Source organism: Anas platyrhynchos, chromosome 2, assembly GCF_047663525.1.
Source record: "Anas platyrhynchos isolate ZD024472 breed Pekin duck chromosome 2, IASCAAS_PekinDuck_T2T, whole genome shotgun sequence".
Taxonomy (NCBI): Eukaryota; Metazoa; Chordata; class Aves; order Anseriformes; family Anatidae; genus Anas; species Anas platyrhynchos.
This window is the reverse complement of record NC_092588.1, coordinates 21,714,951-21,739,717: the sequence shown is the minus strand read 5'-3', so window position 1 is coordinate 21,739,717 and position 24,767 is coordinate 21,714,951. Positions and strand designations below refer to the sequence as shown.

At 43.2% G+C, this 24,767-nt stretch overlaps 1 protein-coding gene across 1 annotated transcript; it reads right to left on the bottom strand.

Moving 5' to 3' along the window:
* Positions 1-90: 90 nt before the first annotated feature.
* Positions 91-24,488, bottom strand: YWHAZ (tyrosine 3-monooxygenase/tryptophan 5-monooxygenase activation protein zeta). Its single transcript, XM_027452537.2, has 6 exons — positions 24,329-24,488; positions 22,390-22,695; positions 7,814-7,937; positions 4,509-4,672; positions 4,327-4,422; positions 91-1,132 (listed from the first exon to the last, which is right to left on the bottom strand). The coding sequence occupies exons 2-6, from the start codon at positions 22,681-22,683 to the stop codon at positions 1,073-1,075; spliced, it is 738 nt and encodes a 245-aa protein (XP_027308338.1). The 5' UTR covers positions 22,684-22,695; positions 24,329-24,488; the 3' UTR covers positions 91-1,072.
* Between the last annotated feature and the right edge of the window lie 279 nt (positions 24,489-24,767).

Sequence of the window (24,767 nt, the reverse complement as noted above, 5' to 3'; positions counted from 1 at the left end):
AAAGGCTCCCAAATTGACTTCATGTCTAACACTGCTGTTATTCTAGGTGTGGAAAGAGATCACATGAAATCTACAAAGGTAGTTGAAAAGTCCATTCATAAAACTTTTATTCCACTTACATCAACTTAATACACATGTTCTGAACAGTTATGCTTGGATTGTTCATGAAAATTTCATAAGACATTAAACAAAGCTAGCCATCATCTCAAGTTATTTCCCTGTTAACTATTTTTACAGCACATGCATGTTAGGCAAGTATCAAAAAAAATCACAAAAGCAAAAAACCTAAAAAAGTTAAATACATGGGTTTTTGTTTTACTGCTGTGCTCGATATACAGTGTCATTATGGATATCAAGCAATTCATTTTTACTGCATCTTTACTTGTACATTTGTTCTTAGGTTGCTTAAACCATTTAAATACAAATAAAATGTGTAGCAAAAATAATGAAAGCAACAGCAGGTAACTTTACAAATAATGGAATGTGAACCGTTTCTCTGTCCTTCTCTAGAGAAAGCTGACTGGGTTTTCAAACTGCCTTAAGGAACACTTCAGCTGCAATCAGAGATGTACACTTGATTGGTATATTCCACAGATTTCACGTTTGCTTGACACGCAAGACCTGTGGGGCATCGCTTTGTTCACAGCCATGTGTGCTCCAGCTCGAGTACGCATGCTAACTACACCTGTGGCTGCAACCAATTATCCCTTTTTTCCACCGCGACAGACCAATATGCAAGCAGTCGTCTTTGCTTGACATAGAAAGCTGTTTTAACACTGGCCTTGTGGGAAGCCACAATGTACCAAAAGTACTATGCCAAACATGTAAAACTTGTATAAAAATTTCACAACCCTATATTGGCCACCTCAGATGAAAACAGATAAATTCCCCAAATGTTAACTGGCTCTATTCCCCTAATATTAAACAAAACCACATGGGAAATATAGAAATCCAAATAGAAGTAACATAAACCTGTCAAATCGTAAACAAAAACTATTCGTGGGACAGCATGGATGACAAATGGTCTACTGTGTAAATTTCAGAATGAGGCAGACGGAAGTTGGAAGGCTGGTTAATTCTCCCCTCCTTCTCCTGCTTCGGCTTCATCTCCTTGGGTATCCGATGTCCACAACTGTTTGGGGGAAAAATGGAGTAAAACAGGTAAGATAGTAATACTTACAACCAACAATCGATGATTATTTGAGAAGCCCAGTTTCTAATAACATTGTGGGAGGCCATACTAAGCACCACGGGGGGATAAAAAGCACGTTTAATAAATTTCTCTTTGCAGGAAAGCAGAAGTAAATGGCTATTGCTTCCACCCAAAACAAAATATAAAGTTAGTGCTAGGTGACCCAACCCTACGCTGCTTTTAATGAGGAAGTTCGTGAACAGTCAAAACCAAGATCTCGTATTCACAAGGCTCACCAGAACACGACTACAAGCAGGCCAGAGTCACACCTACGGAACAGATGCTTGAGAACAAGGAACTAACAACACTTGGTTTCATGTGGATTGGTACTTTCTCCTCAAGCGAGCTTTATGCATCTTTCTGAAGGAAAAGCTTCAGTAAAGGTGTCTTTCCACAGCCAGTGGCAGAGCGAATGCTGCCTTTTCTTCAGAATAGGCATCTAAAGATTTTTTTTTTTAAACCAAGATATTTCACTAAAACTGCTATCCCCTGGCTCTATTTGGTTAATGGATCCAAAATTTGCTTAAGGGTAGGCACAGAGCTTCTAAACTTAAGAGGGCAGTGGAAGGAGGGAAGAAAAGTCAGGCTAAGCATGCTGTATGTACCAAATCCTATTTTCAGCTCCATAAAATCACATTAAGGAGCCATGTATCAAGATTAAGTACCACTAAAGCAACTAAGCACCAGTTCCAGGGCAACACCCAGGGCAAAGAAGTTATTTTGTGAACCCAGCCTTTCGCTACACTGACTGCTTCCAAACTACTCCCAGCCCAATATGATTTGTTATCTCTCACCATGGACTTAGAGCAGCCTTAACTGAATCCTTCATGCTCTATGGCATTAGGTGGTAAAACCTGAGAACAACTTAATTCTTTGTCCACCCACATTTTAGCATTGCTTTGGGATCTACCAATAATTGTAGGTCCTACGTGATGCTTAAAGAATTCAACACCAGAACATTTTACCCTTTCCAGAAGTACAACACAATACAGAGACTTCAGCAAGACCATGTTCTTACTCTCAAGACACATCTGCACTAAAGAAGACATTGCTGAGACAACATCATACTGGTCTGTTTCCAGCTCCTGCACTACATTCAAATCCATTATTCTCAATTTCAGTGCTACTCCATACATTTGTAAGTAACAGTCAGTAAGAAGAGCTTTTAATCAGAACTTTATCAGGTGCTTCTACCCTAAGTCTTCACCCCTAGAATATCCAGGGTCATGTACATACCTTTCTTCACTCAATAAAAAACAGCCTGGATAATATAAAAAGGATTACCAACTGAAAGCAGAGTTTAAATAATCTGTTGGGGGACCTTTATGGGAAAGGAAATGGGGAAAGATTCCACGCCCCCCACCTCCCAGCCCAGTAAAACAAGTTTTGACCTGCTATATTATATTAAACGGTCCTCTGAACACTTCTCTACCTTCAATCCCCCCTGAGAATGAACACAGTCTCTTCTTCAGCCAGACGAGACAAAGAATCATCAGCTGAGGAAACTGCTACTGCATAATATTGATCAGCATGCTGAATCCCTGTTAAAAGCCTACATCCAAAAGAGTGTGAGAGACTTGCATAACTAGCAGAACTTTTCACATTTATGATTTTAATTGCAGTCTTTATCAGTCACACATATATCAGAAGTTACTTCCTACCTCAAGAAGTTGTGGAAAAAACACTGAATCATTGTGAGAGCAATATTCACACGGGTCACACTAAACATTTAAGGCAAGACACATCCATCCATCCAGGGACATGGAGTCTTGCAGCTATCTACAATTTTCTCCCTTATAATTGAAACCTTACATCAACTATCAGGGCCCTTCTATCATAATAGAAGCAGCAGGGTATCTCTGTCCAACTTTTGCTCTTGCATGAAGCAAGCTGCTTTCCAACTGCTCTGACAAGCTTTACATTATTTTCACTGGAAAGCTAGCAATTAAAGTCAGCTTCTATTTTCTGTTTCGATAGATCTCTCATTCAGAGGACAGCTCTTGAGCAATCTCACCCAAGGGACAGCACGCGCACACACGCACTGAAAGCGAGGCCAATCCTGTATCTGCCTCTGTTACACAAGTTGAGAAATCTCTGCCATTTGTTTTGTAAGCAACAGCTGGAATCATCACATGTAATTTTCCAGTAGTATTAAATTGCCATTCTCATGGAAAAGGTCCCAAGAAATAGGCAAATAATGTGTTAGAAACAGAAATAGAAGGTGTGGCAGCTCCAACTTTATGCAACTGTATGACTTTAGTTGTAGTTATGTTAAAAGAAGTCCAGCTATTTTGCTGTCTCCAATTCCAGATGAACATATGAACAAGGGGTTACGTCTGGCAACAAGAGAGGTGCTTCTTATTTTCCTGCTCTTGCTTCCAGTTCTCCCTTTCCCTTACAAGATGACCGTGAACTGTGTCATTAATTACAGTAATGCATGCTTGCTTACACTTACTATTTAGATGTTTATCTTTGCCAGTTTTAAAGTTCAAAATAGGTTAAAAACCACACACACACAATGAAGATCGTGATTACAGTGGAGTCCAAGTCAAAAGGAATTAATATGGCTGTTTTATGACTTCCCCAGAAATAGCCTGGCTAGCACTGATTCCAATTTCAGCTTTACCAAAATTGAAACCAACGCCCTCCTCCCTCCCCCCCCCCCCCCCCCCAGCAGGTCCTTAAATGGACGCGCTGGCTTTGAGTTTTCATACAGGGTCTGCTTCTTACAGATGCAAATAGAGATCAAGCTATGTGAGATTTGATGGAAGTTTTGAGGTGGCAAATGTGACTGTTTTCTCTAAGGCTGTTACAATAAAAGAGAGCACTGTCAGTGGTCACAGTCCCCATACCACATCCCTTAAACATGCTAAATTACTTGGATTAACAAAATAAAATAAAAATGTGGTCAATCTGTCTTTTGCTAGAAAAATGTGTTATGTTAATTCGCCTGGAGACACAAGAGATTAGGCAGGAGAAAAAGATGTAGCTCAGAAATATCATGTAAGCTTGCCTGTAAGTAAATAACAGCTAAGAATAACAATAAATAGAAGTTAAGAAAGAAGGGGGCAACTCTAATTGTTGTAAAGACCAACCCCACTACCAATAAATATGTAAGATTTAACGATACTCACTGTCAAGTTGTCTCTCAGTAACTGCATTATTAGTGTGCTGTCTTTGTATGACTCTTCACTTAATGTATCAAGTTCAGCAATTGCTTCATCAAAAGCCTACAGTTCAAAAACAAACTTCATTAGACACGTGACAAAAGGTTATGTAAATAATAAAGTGGGATTTTCCACCGCCACAGACCTACCGTTTTTGCAAGGGAACAGGCTTTCTCCGGGGAATTGAGAATCTCATAATAAAACACGGAGAAGTTTAGAGCCAGACCTAATCTGATGGGATGTGTTGGCTGCATCTCCTTTTTACTGATTTCAAAAGCCTCTTGATACGCCTGTTGTGATTGCTCCACTATCCCTTTAGGGAAAAAAACCACACACACAAAAACACAACAAGTAAATAATTCAAATAGCGTATTCAGAAATACAATAAGGACTGTGTTCATGGTTGCATGAACAAAGTCTGTTAAGAGCCAATGCTCGTGAATAAGCACTTAAGTTGTTTTATAAAGATTTTACTAAATCATATTTTTAAATGGGTAAAAAAACAGGAAGTTGCCACTCTATCATAGGTTAGAGCATCTCCCTGTCACACTGTGACTATCTGCAAATACAATCAAATGCTTACAGCACTTTTACAGTGCTTGACAAATATAAAACTCACTGCCTAAATGAAAAAGGTACAAAGTTGAAGGTTCAACTACACGCAGGTTTGATGTAATACCACAGTTCCAGTAAGTACTGCACAGAGATCCACATTTTAGTCACAAAAAGCCCTGATTACCTTTGTGTATCTCACTGGATCTTTTCTGTTACAGTCATCTGTGAATTCCCACTCAGTTACAGGAAAAAAGTAGGAAAAAATGGAACTATACAGTGTTTACTAAAATGGAACTGTTCCAGACACCATTCTCACTGAACACACTGGAGCTTATGAGCAGCCTGTGCCTGCACGAGTCAGAGGTTATGGTCCAACACCATTTACAATCTGGACTATGCCCTTGATGACTGCAGGAGGTAAAGTGGAAGACACTGAGAACAAAGTCACCATTGTCCCCCACACTCTCAAAGATTGTTAATAGCAGCTGAGAAAAAAGGTGTGCAGGAAGGAATTCAACTCAGATGCAAAAGGATTCACATTCTAACGTTTCTAGATCAAGCCAGAAATGCATCCAGCGTGATCTCTGCAGGAGTGCCAGTCACATATCCAAAAAGGAGGAAAGCCATCTTAAGGTTAAGGACTCAAAAATATCAGTATTCATGTCAGAGCACTCAAAATCTGAGAATAACCGAACACCAATATCCAGGATGCCTATGTAATCTCAGTTGGTTCAGCTTTGAATGAATTCCCCCAAATTAAAGCATGTTGTCCTCTGCAGCATGGAAGAGGAAGGACACTCACTGCACAATTATTCAGGGCTCTGTCCCCTCTTCACTTACTACCAATAATGGAGTGCTTCAGAAGTCAGACAACCACCACACCACCTTGAAAATCACCAGAAGTTAGCTCATTACAGTTGAGAAGAACTGGTTTTACAAGAAGTTAAATTTAGAACTAGTGGGATGTGTTTTACTCCTTCCGTAATGGAAAAGAGCTAGAAAATGGTGCTGTATATGAAAGCCAGAACAAGTACCTTGAAAAATAAACACCTTCAAGACATGAAGGTAAGTGCTTCATTTTAAACATTTTTTCTTTAACATAAATAGCTTCAAAAAAGTACTTTTTTTTCCTTATTTGACAGGAGTTACCTTTTGAGCATGGATTCATGGAACTGCGAGCAGAATGAGATATATTCTATTTGTTTTAAAATCAGTCATCCAGCATAAAAAGGCTGCAAGATTTTCAGCCTTGTTCTGCTCAGACAGATAGCATTGCACAATCCCAAAGTTCAAGGCTAAAACAGCAGGGTAAGGTTACCTGCTTGACACTCGTGTCCACTGAACAGCTAAAAGAAACCCCTGTCAATACAATAACTTACGAAAACAGAAATCCAATTTCTAGAATTGGGAGCTTTATCCTGATATTGCATTATTCTGCAAAAGAATATTATTCTGAACAGCCATTATTTCCTAAAAACCACTTATCAGTTGCTCTTCAATGTTACCCATCACAGCATGCAGGAAAAGCCTGCAAGATGAAACACCTACAAAAAAGATCTTCAGTTTAGGAGCCATAGCAACTAGGAGCCAGGGTGCTTTCAATTCGTTTTCTTTATTTGGTAAGTCAAAACCCACTAAAAACTGCTCAGGCAGGAGATCGGGTTGATTAAAAATGAATTTTAAAACCACATTAAGCAGAGATTTTAACAGTCTGATTTTATAGCCTGCAACTTAATCCTCACCATGAGCAGAACATCATACCTTCCAGGTCTGTAAATGAGAGACAACTAAATGGAACATGGTTCCTTCAGGGCTGTGACAGTACAGACCACTGATTACAGTTCTGCAGTCACCAAGGATGGGTCAGTTTGCATGCAGTAAGCACCAGAAGTCAAATCAAGCCCTATTTAATGAAGTCTCAGTAACTTTAATCAATTCCCCATTATCCAGCATACTGGGGAAACTGGGCTCCCACAAATAATGTGGATAAAACAAATACGAGGCAAGGTAACAGCAGAACATGCATTTGGATTGTCCACACGCTCCCAAATATCCCATACTTCCACAGACTGAGTAACAGATTAAACTGAGTCTGCAAGGAAACAGCTCAGGGCTGGCAGAACTTGTAGACTGGGCTCTGTTCTTCTGAGCACTGGTCACAGCCCTAAACCGGCTCCAGGAAATGATTTAGGAGTGCTCACAAGCTCCACCTAATGTAATGTATCCTCTTGAATTGAAGGTGGCTGCACAGAGTTAACTTGTTGTAATGCTACAATATATTAGGTGGCTTAACTGCTGTAGTTAAGTACCTTATTTTAATTTTACTAGCCACACTTAGGAGAAGGCAACTTACCTGCAATTAGGACAAGCTGCTTAAGTGAAGATACAAGCAAGTTTAGGAAATTAAAAAACATTTGGAGATTAAACTATCATGGCTATCGAACAAGCTCACCTAACAGCACCATTTAGTTCATTAATCCTGTTCTTCTCCAGGTGTACTGCAGTCTTTGATCACTGAACCTATGCAGATACGCTGTAAAAATGCAGAACTAGCATGAAAAGGACTTCAAAAAGCTAGATTGACTGACTCTCTGTGAATATGCGAAAACAATACTCAGCCAGGAAAGAGATACACAAACTCATATTTCAGTGATAAGGTGCCCATGTGCATGAAGTGGAGTTGATTTCCAGACTTAGTGACTGAACATCCGTTGCCTGCCTCAAATTTTAATAACTCATTTGAAAGCCAGCAACCTATGACTTTTCTTTAGGAAACAGGAGGCTTATTACTAAAGAAATTTACAGCCCAAACAGAAGTATTCCATGACTACAGTGGTGTCACTGTTCACCAAAAGCAACCCAACGTGACAACAGGCGGTGACGCGCTGCCATACAATACCTTTCTTGTCATCTCCAGCAGCAACCTCGGCCAAGTAACGGTAGTAGTCGCCTTTCATTTTCAAATAGAAAACTTTGCTTTCTGCTTGCGAAGCATTAGGGATCAAGAACTTTTCCAACAGAGACTGAAACAGAAACAAAGAACAGTGTTGTGAACGTGCGTGCTCGTACAGCTCGTTGAACCAACAGTTCGGTTACACCACCATCTCTCATAGTCAAGACAACTTGATTTTTTGCCTATTTTCTTCACGTCTTACATAGCATTGTCAGTTAAGGGGAATGTGTCCTGGATCACAATTCAAGGCACCAAAAAGGAATGCTCCATGGGGAGAATAGAAAAAGAGGCTGTGTTAGGTTTGCAGATGAATCTTTAAGAAGCACAGGAAGGGTTCCTGTAGACCTTGACAAAAATAAGGTAATCCAAAGAGTCTGGGCAGAGCTTACACAATGGAAGAAAGTCTGGATCCACAGGTGATAAAAGGATTCAAAACATCAGCTGCCAAATCAGAGACCCAAATATCTTACATAAACGGGCACCAGGAACTAGGGCAGGCTAATGAGGCTTTTTTAAAGTTATGATTAACTAGAACTCAACACCGGAATCACCAAAAGAAACTGCAAGGTGAACCTGGATCCTTGAATTTCTCAACAGCTGAGCAGCACTGAGGAGGATCAGCTATTTGTGTGCTGCCCTAACAGGTCTTCCCATCCCTTCCCAAGCAAAGGGGAGCTCTCTGAAGTCACCCCACCAAATCCTCCCCGTAGGCTGCCAGTTAAGACCAGGTTTTTCTAGATTATTCTAGCTGCTTATTAAATTAACATAGCGAGTTCCCAGCTGAGGCAGTCATCTAATTTAGTAAGAATTCTATTATGATGAAAAGAAAGAAAAAAAGTCACTAGCTCCAACACATTTAGTCAAATTAAGGTACAAGCCTGTCAAACTTCTTGATAGTGAGTGCTCAAAGTCAGACTTTGAAAGAAAAGCCAGTTATTTAAAAGCCAGGAAAAAAAAAAAAGTGCAGAAGTGCTCTTGAATACTGAAAATGCAATCAGAAGCTGTTACATAAACTTTGCTATGGCTACATAGCAAACAATTTTTTTAAAAGAGGTCTCAGTACGAATTTTTGGGCGTCGCTTTTCACTTGAAATTAGAAGAATGACATTTCAGTTTTGCTTCACTGTTTTTAGCTCATCTTTCCAGAGCTATGGCTGCCTTACAGTGCTTTCCTCTAGACCTGCAGGTTTACTGAGTGTCTTACGTGATGAGCTCTTGGGACAGGCTTAACTGGACTACAGTAAGCTGGAACCAGTGTGCTGCAACCCCACACAGGCACCTGTGGGCAATAAACCAGTGGACAGAAGCAACAGAGAACTTTGTCACTGACAGAAAGAGCAGGAGAGAGCAAGACCATGCTGCCCCAGCACGGCTGGCACGAAGCAGAAGGCGGTCAGGTCTGTGGGTCACACACTTTGGCTCTGTCACTACTTATACATTCTGCTCTCAGCATCGCACAGCTCCAGGATTCGCAGCTCTGGCGTTCTTCATCAGTGCCAAGCAGCTCTGACTTCAATGACAAGTGAAGGTTCCTCCTCGCTGCTGAGAATGAGGCTCGTTAGGCTGTCTCTGCAGGGCTGCAATTAAGCCAGGTGTGTCAGTCTGCACCCACCCTCTGGCACCACGGGGAGCTGCCCTCCTTCTGTGCCCTCCATTAAGCAGCCAGACCAAAATATTTGCAGCAATTCCAGAAAGAGAAGTTATTCGTCACCTCTATAGGAAGCTGATTGAGAAGTACAGCTCCGCTCACTCCCACAGCAGCAGCTAAACTCCCAGACCTGAACTTCACTTCGGTCCCAAAGGAGGTCAAGCTGTTGGCCAACATCTAATTGAAGGAGTTGATTGCACCAGCAGACACAGAGGAGGGAAGACTACCAATTAATGAAGTCTTCATAATTGGATAGGGCAAAACAGCAGCTTGTACAGTGGGTAAACAGTGAAATGAAGAGGGTTCTGAACCCAAGCTGACTTGGGAAGACAGAGGAACCAAGAAAATCCCATTGAATAGCTATTCCTGCAGCATAACCTATACAATGAGTCTTTGACTGCATGGGTAGCTCGTTCCTGTTGGGGTGAAAGTCTTCTCTCCAACCATCATGCATCTCTGGGAGAATTTTATTTATGCTGAATACTTCATAAATGGTAACAGCGAGACCTGAGAGCCAGTCTGTAAGATTACTGAAAGGAGGAGCTCTCTCCCCTCTCCAGAAATCTATCAACAGTGCTACCAATGCTTCAACTGCTCTGTTCTAATATATCAACTGCTAAAGGAGAAAGAAGGTAGGTAGATGGCAGTGGGTGGTTATCAGCGTAGTGCTCATCACCACATGGGGCACTGAAGTGCTAGAAACTAGTCCAGGACAGGACCAACATGCTAATCCCTAATTAAGAAGTTCGTTAGGTAAGCCACAGCACTGCAATGCATGCAGTGTCCTGACAATGGAAGGATGTCCCAAATAGCAATGTATCATACAGATGCTATGCACCCTTGCTAAATTGTCCTGCTTATTCAAGATATCCTAGCTATCATGTAAATTTCTGCCTATTTTTGATTTTTAATATATAGAAGTATTACATATAATATATATTGAAGTATGCACAAACTACACCTCCATGGGCAGTTAATTGCAGTGCTGGAATGAGAATCTTGTAGAAACAACGTATCTCCCCAAACCAGCCCTCTTCTACTCCCCCAGCTGTAATTGCCAGAGCTTTTAATTTGACAGCAAGAGCGTTTAGCTGCTGTGAAACAAACCACGGCATTGTAGTCAAGCAGACAGGGATGCAGCAGCATCTCAGAGTGCTGTACAGCAGAAACCTGTAACAGCTTGTGCAAGTGCTTCAAATACTTCTCATAGCAGAGTCACAAGCAGCCTTTCCAAAGAGATTTTCAATGGAAACTCACTTTTTGGGGTCTGTTTTTAAACGTGCATGGATTAAATTTGAATATCAACTCCTACAAATACACTAGCAATGAAAAGCTCGGGCTCAACACGTCACAGCTGGCAGCAATCGCGGTCCAGACAACACGTCCGTCCTCTGGTCTGGTAGAGAAAGTGCATTCAGCCCCGAGAGATGCCAGCTATGCTGACGCATACCACAGATAAGCAATCTCACAAATTTGGTACATTCCCCCACCCCCAGCAAGTATGCAGCAGAGAAAGTCTTTGTCTCGAAGGATGTAACAGGCTGCATCAGCACAAATTTATTATTCGACCAGCGAGCTTCAGTTCTGGCTTGCATTAAAATAAAAACTAAATGAGAAAGATTTATTCTGTTCCTTTTTAATTATGTTCTTTAGCCAGAGCAGGACGCATTCAACAGATGGCAATGCTAACCACAGGCACAAGGCGTTTTGGATGAAAGGCCCCAAGGACTTGTTCCTGTGGTTTTGCACAATAGTCTTAAAGGTGAGCACTACACTCAAGAGGAGTATGAAGGAAGGATCACAGTAGTAATTCAGTCTAAAAAACAACAAAAACAAACCCTCTACAAGAAGCCTGCCTTCTTCTGCAAGCATACAGGCTTAAATTTGTCACGTTGTGGTGAGAGCTTCAGTTGAAGACAGGAAGCCAACCCAAGACGACTTGAATAGTCTTTTCCTTTCACAAGAAGCCTCAAAATACCTTTCTTTTGAAAGTACTTGCTTACATCTTTGGCAAATGACTTGTGCAGGCCAGAAGACCATTCCCAAATCTACCATAAGAGCGTTGAAATCCATGCCTCAAGTTTTGCTCCATTGCTTGTAGCCCTGCATGCATTTCCTTTTCATATGGGCTCAGTTTCAGTATGTGTGGTCTGGAATCTTTAGATAATTCCTAAAGCTCTTGAGGACTGCAGCAACAGCTCAATTTTCTATTCAAGATATTCCTCTTCTGACAAACAGGTCATAAGAATAAAGTCACCTGATTCCACAGCAATATAATTGTAAATGAGCAGGTAATATATAAAAATGTTTAAATACCAGCAATTAACTACTAGTAAGATAAATAGTTGAGTAAAAACCTTTTGAAATATCAAAGGGAGAGAAAAATCTCCTGCACAAAAGGACCGAGCTTAAGAGAGGCAAAACCTGAGAGGAACACGCTGAAAAATAGTAGCTAATTTAAACAGTATCAGTTTTGCTCAGAGCTAACGTGGCAGGCCTTTTGTTTTCAAGCAGTGTCAAAGCCATTTGACACAGCTATGCCATTACTGCTGCTTTTGGAGAGAACTTACACGGGAGAATTTGCTGAATTTTAATCCCACAAACTGATGATGAGTGAACATGGCATAGGGCTGAAGAACATATGGAAGGGCTTTCTCTTTTTATAAATCCGCCCAGAAGGCATGAAAGAAACAGCGTGTCTTCTTTAAGCTCAGCCTGAAAACCTATTTCTTTGCCATTTCTTATTAAGGGACAGCGGCCTAATTTCATGATGTAGGCAGCGTGCCATCACCTTTCTTCAGGAGCACAACACGAGCGCTGTGTTTTTCACAAGAACACAGGGGTTATTGCCCTCGAAGACAGGGCTGTTCTGTCCAACCCACCCACAACAATGCCCCAAAGAGGCTTCCGTTAGAAAAACATACAAAAAAACAAGAAAATACCATGCTTCCGTTGGCCTCCATCGATGCCTAGGGACTTCCTGAGCCAGATGTGGTTTCTAAGTGTGGTAACCTTCAGCAGGCTGCTTGGCCACGTTCTACACACTCATCCAAGCTCCCTTTAAATCACCATTACCTTAAGAGCCACAGTACTCTGCACCAAGGAAGCTGCAGATATGTGACTACAAGGAATTGTTACTTTTGCCTTAAACCACTTTAATTTAAAAAAAAAAAAAAGCTTTTAAAAGCATCGGTGCTCAAGTCTGCCTTTCTTTCAGAAGGCCACCAGATAGCTTCAAATCATTTGAAGAGTTTACCATTTCTAAATTAGAATCAAAAGCTCACGCTGCACTTTGACACCATCCAGGCAGCTCTTTATTTGCTGTCTATGAAGGAAGGTGAGGAGTTGAAGAGGGAGAGATGTGGAGGATGTTAGGAAGGCAGCATCGAGCTGAAGCCCTGTGGTTGAACAAGCAATGAAATTGCACTCAACTGAAGACCCCTGAATCTCCTGAATTAGCTTTTGGGATGTACTAATACACTTACCAAGTGCAAACCAGAGTACCCAGCTCCTCTCGTGTTCCAGATCTCCCAGGGTAACAACTTCATTTCTACAGGTGTGGAAATACTTTACAGATGTAAAGCATCAGGTGCAGCCAGGTGAACATTTATCACATCGATTCTGATCAGGTAAACACATGGCAGGAAGAACTACATGCACTTAGTCCCAAGCAGAGCCAACTAACCGGAGTAGTAACTGCAGAACATCCTGGTTGAACTACTCCCTACCTCTATTTTGACGCCAAAATTAAAGTCAGTCACGTGCGTTGGGTAAGTTCGTGATACCTACTGATCCTACAAAAAGCTAGTGTTTGGTTTTCTGTGTGTGTGTGTTCTGTGTCAGCACCCCAGCTAGGCAAGTCACACAGGCTACAAAATGCTACCTGCAGTTAGCCACCCCGCACAGATCTGTGTGCCCACTGCAAAGGGTTCAACCGAGCCATCTGTGGCCAGCACAAGTTTTATTTCCAGACATCTATCTGAATTGCTGGAGGAAAATGGCAAATTTTTATTTTTACGGGGATTTATAACTGCTGCCTCGTTGGTGACCTCCGGCTCTCTTGGGAAACAGAAAACCAACAAACTGCCACCGAAGGACGGTTCTGCTGCCAGCCTTCTCCTCTGGCCAACAGCAAAGCCTCTTGTTTAAAGTCAGCTCGAGATTTCTACCTACTCATTTCCCCAGCAGAACAGGCATACAAGAAGATCTGTCAAATACCACTGGCTGGTAAAACAGCTGCTGAAGAAGGAAAGAAGCCTGCTGCCTGCCCTCAGTACCAGTTATCCCCTCCTCCCATCAAAGTGGCTGCCCACACAGGCAGCAGCAGGTTGAAAAACGCGAGGCGAGGGAAGACAAGGTGAGAATAATGAGCCTGAGCAGGGAAGGAATGCAGGATTTGGGACACTGGGAAGAGCAGGACTCCTGGAGCTTACCTAGGACGGGTAAGGACAGGAAAAAATGTACATGGTTACAGCAAAGCAGCTGCTGATCTGGTGAAGATCTAGAAAGGGGAAAATGAAGGAGACAGTCCTGAGTAATAAGAGGGTAACTGACAGGGCTAAAAAGCTGCTGGAGAAAAGGGAATCCTGTAGAGCAGGCGAGGAATGGCAAAAACTTGTAGCTTATGCAGAAGATGCTGTTAAAAATGGTCTAAATATATTTCTGTAGGAAAGAGAACAAAAGCAGTCACATGTGGGCAATCAGAGGAAGACATGAGAGAACTAAGTAGGACACCCAGAAAAATCACCCTCGTGCTCACACATATGCTGGGATGTGGCACTAAACAACAGGTAGTTCAGAGGGAAGATCTGTCTCTTACAGCCACACAACCCCCAGTATGAGAAGAAAAGCAGGGGGACGAGGTAGTGGGGAGCGAGATCTTCCATACCACGCTTCCACAGGCAGATCTGCAGCTCTCCTTGCAGACCTGCCCTTCCCAGCTCGTTCCTTCCATTTCTCTGCTCTCCAGTGTTGGTGGCACAGGGAACAGGTACGCTAAATATCAGGGTATACTCTTGGAGAAAATCCATACAACAGGCAGCAGCTAATAAGCCACTTAAATCCTAATTATTTTTCTCGTTATTCTTTTGTTGAGGCATTGCTATAGGCATTAATACACAAAAACAGCCTTCGCTGGGAACCAAAGCCAATATGCAACATTTCCCTGCTTTTTGGCATCACCTCAAGTTTATTTCTGGACTGTTGTGGACTCGCAACAAAATAGCACGGTGCCAAGAGATCATTATTCCCTAAAACAAACAAACAAAGAACAAAAAAAACAGAATACCTTCTGAGAAGCTTGTAATAATACAAAATTGAAACCAATTGGGTTGGATGAGAATTTCTGCTGGACAGGTAGGGCTACATGACAAGCTGTCCTGGCTGCACTCCAAACCAGAGCACAGTTCTAGCTGCCTTGAGCTTTTCCAGTTTTCCTTTCTGAAGAGATACTATTAAGCCCCCCCAGAAATATGATGTAACACTTCTTATCCTTGAGAAGAAACAAAGACCAAGTTATCCCTAGCAATTTAGCAATCTCTGAGCAGATCTGCAATGTGAAGTGCACCACGTTACACAACGTGTCTATTAGCAGTTCATTACAGCACGGGATGCTAATATTAGCAAAAATGGCATTTTAGAGATGTAAACCCACTCTGCACTAGGAGGAGCTGATTGATTACAGACTGAGTAGCTTAGATTCCTGTTGTTAAATATTTGGTTACCTGCATAACCACAAAGGGTAGTAACAACCAGGAAATAAGAACACTGCTAAATTATTTGATTTGGATTAAATCTGATCAAAAAATAATTTACTTTTTATCTTTGTCTCAGCAGCAGCATGACTTATTATTAGTCTTCATTAGATGGGGCCCAGCCACTCTTCTGTCCGATTTCAAGAAAAAATAAGCAGCTATGCAAGAGCTGGCATTCAGTAAAAAACAAGTTCAAGCGGTAATCGTCTTAACATTTTTCTATCATATTTAACAGCACAAAGCTTTCTCCCAAACTGTTTCAAAATGGTAGCCAGCTACTGCCTGAAGAGATTATCACATTCAGGTTAACAGCCAGGAGCTGCTTTGTCTACCTACAGGAAAAAAAAAAAAATAAAAAAAGACAAGAGTTTGAGAACTGGTTTCAAAAAAGTGTATTTCTGTCAGACGCATGGTAACAAGACAGAAGTTTCCAGATAAAACCAGAGATAGCTTGGCATCTGCTTATTACAGATGAGCAGAGATAATGCACCAACACTGCGCATGTTTTAGATGTTGTATTTCTGCCACTCACATCTTCCTCAGGCCCAGCAGCAGCAGGCACCTTCCCATAGCAGTGTTCCTGCAGGCAGCCTCCTGAGTATCAGTGAAATGAGCACACCTAGCAGCTAAAGAGTTCCAAGTGCTTGCGTCAAGTTCTTGCTTCTTCAACAGCAAGAAATAAGGGGGAGAGCATTTGTTATAAATGCCTAAAATTGAACAACTTGTTTTTGTGTTGCTGCTTGAAACTGTGTACCACTTCCAAGGACATAAGGCACGCAAACACTCAAGGTTGCTTTCAAGTAAGAAAGTTACCTGGATGCTCCTGAGCAGCACAAACCCTATGTACAGTTCTTATTTTATTTTCTTAATTTATTTTTTAATCAAAGTCAATTATTAAGCATTAATGTGACCTTAAATTAGTACAGCAGGCTACTGGTTATAGTAAAGATCTGCTGTACAAATTCGAGAGGGCACAGATACCTGCATATATGTACGTGTACCCGTGTGTGTTTAACAGGTAACTGCATATTTAAATACTTGTTTGCATTTGTGCAGAGCACCATGACCAACTTTATGATAAATGGGTGCTCCGAAAACATCAACATTCTTAATATTAGCAGGAATTCCATCTGTAAGTGCTGTCTCACCTTTACTCTTGCAGCCCAACCATCAGTAAATTACTTTCAGATGCTGGAATCAGTAAAGTCCTCTTAAAAACGAGCTGAAATTTCATGCATTTACAAAGAATTACATGAACAATGTAGGAAAAAAGGATTAATTTTGCATACCTTATAACTAATAATTTAAATTATCAAAATAATAATATTTGACCTGGTCCATATTTTAATTCTGTGATTCAAAAGCTTTTCAACACATTACTCCTTCTTATAAAAAACTGCTCTAGTTTAGGCAGCGCTTTCGCCACTGCAGGAAAACAAGGACAAAAACAAACACCTGAAGGGGTGTAGCTACAACTAGGGAAGTGATTAAAGGATTAGCAAAGTGAAATCATGAGGTTGATACAAATAGTCTCAGCCTCCTCCCTTCAAGGTATTTGAACAATTATCACAGCTGAAACTTCACTGAAAAAGCTAGACTTGGAGAGTAATTAAAAGCTTTAATTATAACCATCCTGGGAAGGCGTAAACCCTGGCTGTTTTCTCCTCTGCAATAAACAAAAATTTATTCAAATAAATGATTTTTGAACTGACTTAATTCACATACATCCACTAGCACGTTACCAGTTACCATCTTTCAGCACACAGGAGATGATAACCAGAGTTTTTTTGTCCAGGTTTGGGCTCCACAGCCCAACATATCGACATCCTAAAATGAGCCTGGGGAGGCCACCAGCATAATTATGGGGCAGAAGCACATGAAATGTGAGGCAAGGCTGAGAGCTGGGTTTGCTCAGCCTGGAGAAAACCAAGGGATCTTACTGCTTGTTACAGCTGACTAGAGAAGATGGAGCCGGACTATTCCAGAAGGTCTACGGGGAAAGAAAGAGACACAGCAAAAGAACTGGAGCATAAGAAGTTCTAACTGCATAAAAAGAAAAAAAAATATATATATATTTTATGGTTACACTTTCAGTGTAACAAGTATTATGAGAGGCTGTCCAGAGAGGCTGCACAATCTCCATCCTTGGAGATGTTCTAAATTTGACTGGACAAGACCCTGACTGATGTGATCAAGCAGCACCTGTTTTGAGTGAAGTTGAACTAAAAGGCCTGCCTTCAAACCTCAATAATTACTCAACCAAAGCAGCTTAAAATGACATGGAACAAGTTTTTCAAGACAAAGACTTGGTGCACGCAACTCCTAGATTTCAAAGTTAACCATCCTCCTTCAAAGAGCTGCTTTCTGCAGACAGAAGTTTCTACCACCTCTTCCTTTTTTTTTTTCCTCCTTCCTAAAAACATCTGATAAAGGGCGCAGATCTTAAAGGCAGAAAAAAGTGGAGTCAGAAATAAAAGATGAAGTCTGACAGAATCAGAGAACTAAACATGGAAATTTTCAGCCAGAATACGGTATTTTTTTTTTGTTAGCATCTACACTATGAAAATATCTGAAGGCTGTAGAGGATAATCAGCCACTGTGGCTCAAACAATCCACTTGTCTGCTCAATTATACCACTCTATAGGTCAGCTGTGTCCTGACACACTGAGCTTTACAAACACCCCACATGTACACATAGCTTCTTACAGGGGGGAGGACTAAGTTTCCTGATCCTATCGCTTAGGAGTTAGCGCACAAACAGGTTTTATAGATGTTGAAATAGTAACCTATTAGGTGTTTGCAGGCATCCAGAAAACAGTCACAGAGGAATTTGTGAGTAGGACAGCAAGAGGCATTAATTCTGTGGTATGTTCTCTAAGAAGCCATTTAGATGCATTCTGAAGGGAATTACACTCTCAGCCCCCAGCGAACTGCAGCCCCACAACAGGTTACTAAACCTTTCAAACCTTCCCTGTTCACAATAACCACTGTTATGGATGTTTTACTTTTTATAGAATGCAAAGAAATCCAGCTAGGTACACAAAGAGCACCATTTTATGCTTTTGAGCATGAAGTCAGGAAGAAATAAAACCTGGAAAAGCCAGCAAGCAATTCATCTTGTTCTTGAACAGCACCTTTATCCTTAACCTTTTCTGGCAGGGAGGGGAACGCGGCGCAGCACCTCTGTGCAACAGCAGCTCTCGAGGGCTGAATGGGAGCCAGGGCTTCAGGAAGCACTCTACACCTCAAGAGGAACAACCCAAAGGGAACAGAAGGAGGGAAGCAGAGCGCTTGTGCACTGCAGGGAAAGATTAATTTAAGGTATGGCTGTGGGAGAACCTGGGGGAGGGGGGGCAGGTCACCCAGAAGACTGGGCACGGGGCAAATGTAAGAAAATCACAAGGTGTTTTAGAAAAAATGCAAGGGACTGTGCTTCCATATGTGCCAGCCTAGAGAGCAGACAGTAACTCTGTACAGTAAGCTCGTCATGCTTCAAATTATTAGTCAAATTATTAAATTATCAGACTGCCTGAAAGCTAGCAATAGTTTAGAGCTCCAGAGAACACATAAGCAGTAAGAAATATCAGATGCTAGCTGTGCAAAGACCTCTCCACATATTTTTCTCTGTATTTCAGAATCCGTATTAGCTGGAAAATTCATCTTACTACACATTTAATGGGACCTACTTCAGCTACAGTTCTGTTTCCCTTTAACTGAAAAAGGCTTTCTGAAGAAAATCCACACCTGTTCAAGTAACATCCATTTTTATTATGGAAACGACAAATAAAAGGTTATTATACTGCTATTTCAGACAGACCCTCCTTCTGCCCCAAGAAGTGAAACGGGATGTGAAGCACACACTTAGCTAACATCAGGAAAAGTGCTTAAAAGCTTAATTTCCTGTATCAATATGAAATTTCTGAGGCTGGAAATTTTCTATAATATGTACATTTAGGATGCTTGAATATGGCAATGCACTATCCATCCACATCTTCCCCCCAAATTATATTATTCTTAAAGGGTTTGGAAAATCAGTCTTCACTGTTACAGTGCACAAAGCTTGTAGTATGCATCATGTGTCACCATTACTTGCAGTTTATCGGTGCTACCAAAGGAACTAAAAATCAGGGTTGATTACAATATGCCTGAATGTATCTGGGCGTGTCTGAGAGAACTGGTGCTGGAACAAGAGATTTTGGGTCTCTCCCCATGCAGCAGCACGCCGAGGCTGCAGCAAGCAGAAGGAGGAGTTCACCTGCTTAGCGCTGTACGAGTACTCGGTGGAAAGGTGAAGGAAGGGAAGATAAAAAGATGGCGAGGATGTAGATGCTGGCTTCCCTCTAGCGAGGTCAGTGCAAAGAAGAAAAACATCTGGATCTGCCCCACGTCACTGCTCATGTTGTTCTCTCTCCATCGCCAGCAGTTAGGAAGCAAGCAAAGCCCAGCATTGCTCTTATTCAGCCCGTAAATTAGCAGGGGAGCTGGGAACAGACCCCACTCGCAGCTTGGCATACTCCACACCTACTGGCTTAGAAGGGCTGTTCCTTCCAACCGCTACTAATTTGATTCCAACAAGTGAGGGAAGAGAGCGAGAAGCTTCAGAGGAGCCGGCTTTGGCTACATTTCGCTTCAACACTCCCTTAATTTCCTCCCTTCAACACAGAAGTTAAGACTCCGGTCACAGCTGAGCGTGGAAGTGACGTAACACTCCGGGGCATTAAATATTACTTAAGAGCCCAGTAGGCAACTGAAGACAACGGCTCAAATGGATTCACAGTCTTGATAAAAGATACAAACAAGTTGCCAAGCTGCCTTTTTTGTTTTTTAAGCCAAAATGGATAAGCTTCATGCCTGAGAACTCTGAAAATTTAACACTTTGGGCCCTGTTAAAGGCATTTTTCATACCAATCAAGGTTTGGTAAGCATTATTTTTCATTTCTGTGAGCAGTTCCAGGCTGTGCAAAAATTACAGAGGATCTAACCTTTGCACGTGGCATTGTGCAGACTCCTGTTCATACAAAAAATTATGTTATTAGACCTTTTTCCTCTGGTAAAGCAAAGTGGATTTCAAGTAAAGCAATGGAATCAGTCATGTCACTAGGTAAGGAAGAATGTATGTGAACAAAGAATCAAGAATACATTTTAAGACATAAATCTAATCCCTCACTGTAATTATCAGTGTCAAATTCAGTGTGTGCCACTTGAAAGCATTTTTAAATCTCGTCTCTTCAATACAAGAAGATTTTATTTTCCTTTTTAATCCCAAATCTCAAAAGTAGTTTTATTGCTGTTAATCACTGTCTAAGGCATTGTTCCATCTGGACAATACTTTTTCCTCAATCTATTAACAAAAACCAGACTGGCAACACTGAAAATGAGCGAGACATTAGCTGCCTAGAAGTAGTAACATGTCAGAGGATAATAATTTTTTGAATAATTTACGTATCTCTCATTAAGCACAGCAAAGAGAAGTTCAAGCCTATTTTGAGAATCAAAAGATTTAACAAGATTCCCCACCCATGTTTCCCCCTCCCTGATTCATTAGTTGCTGCAGCAGCCTCAAAAACTTTTTTTTTTTGTTTTAGTTCTTGTATTTAGCATGCACAATAAAAGCAGGCTAGTTTTGCCTCAATCTGGTTTCCATTATCAGAATGAAACTTAATTGCAAACACTTTGTTAACTTCTACTAAAAAGGGGTTTCTAAGCCCAACGGCTTAATTAAAATTAATCCTTAAACCCACATGCAGTTTACAAAAAGAACTTCAGATCGCTCTGAACTGAAAGCATCCACCCCCGAGGACTTTCCCCGTTAATAAAATCCGTTAATAATAATAATAAAAAAGAAATCACAAAATTAGAACGTCAGATTCAGATCCTTATTTTCCTGGCTTAACCTGATGAGCTGCCACTTAACGCACGGAACAGCAAAGCAGCTTTTTCCGATGCACAAGCTCGGCTTTTCCATTTTCACAGTGGAAGCTGAAGAGCCATCCCCGCACAGAGCAACAAAGCACATGAAACTGGGTGTGTTACAATAACCGTGGAAGCCAGCCTGAGCTGGGAGCCAAGGCTCCGAGCTCTCCATGCCGACTTTTACACACCCTTGGAGAACCAGTCTGCTAGCAGCCATCACCGCCCATGCCGTTTCGCTCTCCGACACGGCGAGCCAGGTTTGTGCTACTCGGTGGCATTAATTTTAGTTTGACAGCAGGTCTGGGAGCACATGCTTTGCTACAGACCACTCGTGTGGCATGCCGTCACCGCCAGGGATGTGATCCCCTGTCACACACAGGGTGACACACCAGCAGGGCCCACGGTCCAGGGTGAAATTCTACAGCTGACAGCAACATCTGCCCTGAGTGGAGGCAGGACAGGATGGCCACTGCTCGTGTGCTCGCTGAAGCATTACCAGCGTATGCAGTTAAAAAAAAAAAAAAGACAACGTGGAATAAGCATTTGGAGGAGGTTCAGGTTTTCTAAACCTGCCTCCTATAGGCAAATGTAACATTCCTTGGTAGGTACGTGCCCACTGTGACATAACTGCGAATCCCACAGAATGCTGAACTTGAACCCCTTTGCAGTTTGCTTCTAAAAATCTGAAGTTTAAGGAGGTATCACAGCGTCCCCACTGCCTCTTCCTGCAGTGAGTTTTCTGCATGGCTGAGTCATAACTAACATTACATCATCTTACCCAGGGAGGGGCACAATTTCCGTCGAGTAAGAACTACCTCTTACAACTAGTGCAGCGCCTTAAAGTTACAGGAATCAAAGCCATCCAGGACACGAGTACTGCAGGGGGGCGGGCTGGAGGAGAGGGCTCCAAACCAAGCCTGTATCTACTTCAGCCTCAGAGAACTATTAGATATAAAGTAACAGGTATGAAAAGTTACCGTAAGGTTTCAACACATCTCCAAACACATTAGCATCGATAGTTATGTTAATTTGTACATAAATAATCAATATATTAGAGGGAAAGAAGAGCAAGACAAATATTAAATCCCATCCTTCAGAAATGCCACAGCTTTAATGAAAGAACAGACAGAAGCAGCCTTACAAGACCCAGCACCATTTACCCTGCAAACGGTAAGTAAAAATGGATCAACAGTTTCATTATTTCTCACCAGCACATCATTGCAGATGTCTCTTAGCTCAGTCTCAATTTTCTCTCTGTATTCTCGAGCCATCTGCTGTTTTTTCTCAGCGCCTTCCGTCTTTTGTTCAATACTTGAGACGACTCTCCAAGATGACCTACGGGCTCCTACAACATTTTTATAGGCAACGGAGAGAAGGTTCCTCTCTTCGTTGGACAACTCAGCTCCTTGCTCAGTCACAGACTTCATGCAACTTGCCATGTCATCATATCTTTCAGCCTGCTCAGCCAGTTTGGCCTTCTGCACCAGCTCATTTTTATCCATGCTGATATGTTTCTAAAGAGGAAAAATAGTGAGGCATTATTCAGACACCGATTTCATGAAAAGAGATGTTTTAGCTTCACATGCAGAGCCACCATCCTCTAATTAGCCTGGAATTGTACAAGGTATGGCTGAAATTGGCTGAAATCTAGACTGCGAGGCGTGCAAGTGCTCAAACACAGGGATTGAAAACTCAGTCATTGATTCCTCCTAAAAAGCTGTTAACTTGTAGAAGTGATTACTCCAAAAAAATGCAAACAAAAGCATCCAAAGGTGAACTGGAAGCAAATCCTTCCTATCTTATGCAAATACACGATCCCAGTTCTTTGCCACTCTCTCATAAGAGCGCATCCAACCTGCAGCATCAACTGCATCTAATAGTGAATACAACAGAACTGACAAAGGAAGCAGCCAGCAGTGCTTTTTTCACCCCTACAAAAACAGGCAAAATAAAGGCTAAGATGAACAGCACCACACAACGCTGTGCCAAAAATCTTATGGTTACGTGCAGAAAGAACTGGCAGATGGATCTGCAAATCCAATCCCACTTTGGATGCTGCAAAGTCAGAACCTAAAGCACCTGAATTTCGAAAAGCCACACTAATTTCAGCCACACTAACCTCCTCTCCTGAAAGGCGGGATGCTAGACCTTCTGACCCCTCAGCCTGAGAGGTTTTTTGGAGACAAAAGGAAATTTTAGGGTTTAGTAAGGTTTCGATTCAGCATCCGTATTTCAGATGGCAGGAGGTGGTGGCGACGCTTCACGACCTGCACCCCGTGAGGGCTCCTCCAACCCAGCTCTGCTGCACGGGGATAACCACTACCTTTATTTTTTGGCTCCATAGCTCAGAACCATCCTTCCTCACCCCCAATCTTTCATACACCTCGGCTGGCTCCTTCCCAAAGCCCTGGCGGCCCTTTGAGCTCTACAAAACCCCTTTATCCACCCTGCTGCGGCGCACACCCCGCTCAAAGCCGGCTCCATCCGACCCATTTCGCTTCCCCAGGGTGACAACAAGAAAAATAAAAAACCCTGCGGGGCTCAGCCCAGGCAATAGAGGGCTGGGGGGGGCACAACCCCTAGCGGGGAGCCCGGCGGCGGCTGCGGGAGCCATTTTACAGGCGGCTCCGGCCTGGGGGGGGGTGGGGGGGAGGCGGTGCCGCCCTCCTCAGGCTGTTATATGGGGGGGGGGGGGGGGCACAAGGAGGAGAAGGGGAGGAGGAGGAGGAGAAGGAGGGGGGGGGCTGCGCGAGATGGCGGCCGGGGGCGGCCCCTCAGGATGGCCGCGGGGGCACCGAGCGCCTCGCCTCGCCTCGCCTTTGTCATGGCGGCTCGGCGCCGCAGCCCTGCCCACTGCGGGGCGCCTCCAGCCCCGAGGAGGAGGAGGAGAAGAAGGAGGAGGAGGAAGAAGCAGAGGGGGCGCCCCCTCCTCACACACATCCCCCCCTCCCCCCCCCCTCCGCCTCAGCGTGAGGCGGGGAGCGGCCGTTAACGGATGCGGAGGGGGGGGGGGACCCCCGGGGCCGGCCCCACCCGCCCCCTAAGGGCCCGCCGGGCTCCCCCCCACCCCGCTCAGCCCCGGAGGGAGCTCGGCAGGCTGTGAGGAGGGCGGTGGGCGCCGGGCCGGGCGCGGCGGGGCCCCGTTACCTGCGGGAGGCGGCGGCGGTGTGTCGGGGCGGGCGGCCGGCGCGGACTGTGCGGGGCTCGCGGCGCTGCAGCCTCTCCTCCCCTCCCCTCCCCAAGCTCGGCAGCCGCGCACGGGCGGCTCGGCCAATCAGCGCGCCGCCCCGCCGCCCGGCCCGTGACGTCAAGCGTCGCCATGGCAACGGGCAAGGCGCGGGCACGAGCCCCGCGCCCTTCCCAGGGCGGAGGCCCCGGCGGCGGGGGCGCGCGGCCGTTCCCCCCCCCCCCTCGTTCTCCTCCCCCGCCCACCTCCCGATCTCCGCCGCCCTTTTGTGTTTAACCCCCCTTATGTAAAAAAAAAAAAACACATAAATTTGTCACAAAAAGCACAACAGCCCTCATTTCTGCTCCCTCATGGTGGTGGGGGGGTGGTGGTGGTGGGGTGCACAAAATGGCTGCTGTG

Coding starts and splice junctions, on each gene's coding strand:
- YWHAZ (XM_027452537.2), bottom strand. CDS start 22,683: ATGGATAAAAATGAGCTGGTGCAGAAGGCCAAACTGGCTGAGCAGGCT. Junction 4,673..7,813: donor TGCTGGAGATGACAAGAAAG/GTATTGTATGGC, acceptor TTTTCCCTAAAG/GGATAGTGGAGCAATCACAA. Junction 4,423..4,508: donor CCTGTTCCCTTGCAAAAACG/GTAGGTCTGTGG, acceptor TTTGAACTGTAG/GCTTTTGATGAAGCAATTGC.